The 1,201-nt window shown below is 41.6% G+C and overlaps 1 protein-coding gene across 1 annotated transcript in view; it reads left to right on the forward strand.

The window, feature by feature from the left end:
- il20ra (interleukin 20 receptor, alpha) overlaps positions 1–1,201 on the forward strand; it is a 19,083-nt gene continuing 17,882 nt past the window's right edge. The window contains exon 1 of the mRNA XM_017720789.2: positions 1–221. Within this exon, the coding sequence (XP_017576278.1) occupies positions 149–221 (73 nt within the window). The 5' untranslated portion in view covers positions 1–148. The remainder of the gene's footprint in view (positions 222–1,201) is intronic.

Genomic DNA, 1,201 nt, shown 5'->3' on the forward strand with positions numbered 1-1,201 from the left:
GAGAGGGGCGACCACACAGAGCCTTACCGCTCAGCCCGAAACGCAGACCTGAGACACCACCTGGACCTCAATCATGAATGATTCAGCACCTTTTCATTCAAGGAGCTGTGGCTGAACATGCCGTGTGTGGACCACGGCGAGGACTATCATGGTGATGAAGATGGCTTCAGACGTTTTGGTGGCAGCTCTCCCTCTCTGTCTGCTTCTGCATGCAGCTTCAGGTAAGCCTGAAACAGAGCCTCTTGGCCGGGTTTCAGTCGTACATCATGTTATATTATAAGGTTATACGTGGTTTTAGTGATGCATCATAATCTGGGTCGGATTACAGCAGCCAGTGAAGCCAAGGCTCGTGCTCAGGTTGTCTTTGCGTGGATCAGAGAAGCGAACAGAAACAGAAAATCCTGATATGCAGAATTATTAATGTTATTATCAAGCAGAATAGTTTCCTTTTCTTCTGTAACCTCTGATTAAAACGTCTCTTTCCACCGGCGGGACTCCCGCGAACACTCGCACAGAGGTATGTTTCACTTCCCATCACTATAACAACAGTTGCCTACATGAAATCCACCAGCTCAGCTCCTCGTCTGTTCACATTGATGCTCCTGTTACTTTCCAAATAAATAAATACAGGAGTAAATAAATAAAATAGAAAAAGAAGCGTTGGCTTGAAAAAGCCAGCTGACTGTGTGGGAAAGTTAAATTGCACGGACTGATGTGGCTTAGTAGCTTGTGTTAAAGCTGAAGTACCTGAAATGCAGTGCTACTTTAAATACAGTGCTACCTTAAATCTACCGACACATGAAATCCACTGTTAATTTAAATAAATGCCCTGATTGCTTAAGTCTCCTGCCACCTTAAATCTACCATTATCTTCAACAGACTGCTCACACAAAAAAAATCCACTGATATATTAAATACACTGTTACCTTAAATTCACCTCTCCCTTAAAAATCCACTGATACATTAAATTCACTGCTACCTTAAATTCACCTCACCCTTAAAAATCCACTGATACATTAAATACACTGTTACCTTAAATTCACCTCTCCCTTAAAAATCCACTGATACATTAAATACACTGTTACCTTAAATTCACTGCTACCTGAAATGCACAGCTACCATAAATTCACTGCCACTTCACATCCACCGATATCCTAAATCCACTGTTACCGGAAATCAAATTAGCACCTGATTTAATTTA

This window comes from Pygocentrus nattereri, chromosome 4 (genome assembly GCF_015220715.1).
Source record: "Pygocentrus nattereri isolate fPygNat1 chromosome 4, fPygNat1.pri, whole genome shotgun sequence".
NCBI lineage: Eukaryota > Metazoa > Chordata > Actinopteri > Characiformes > Serrasalmidae > Pygocentrus > Pygocentrus nattereri.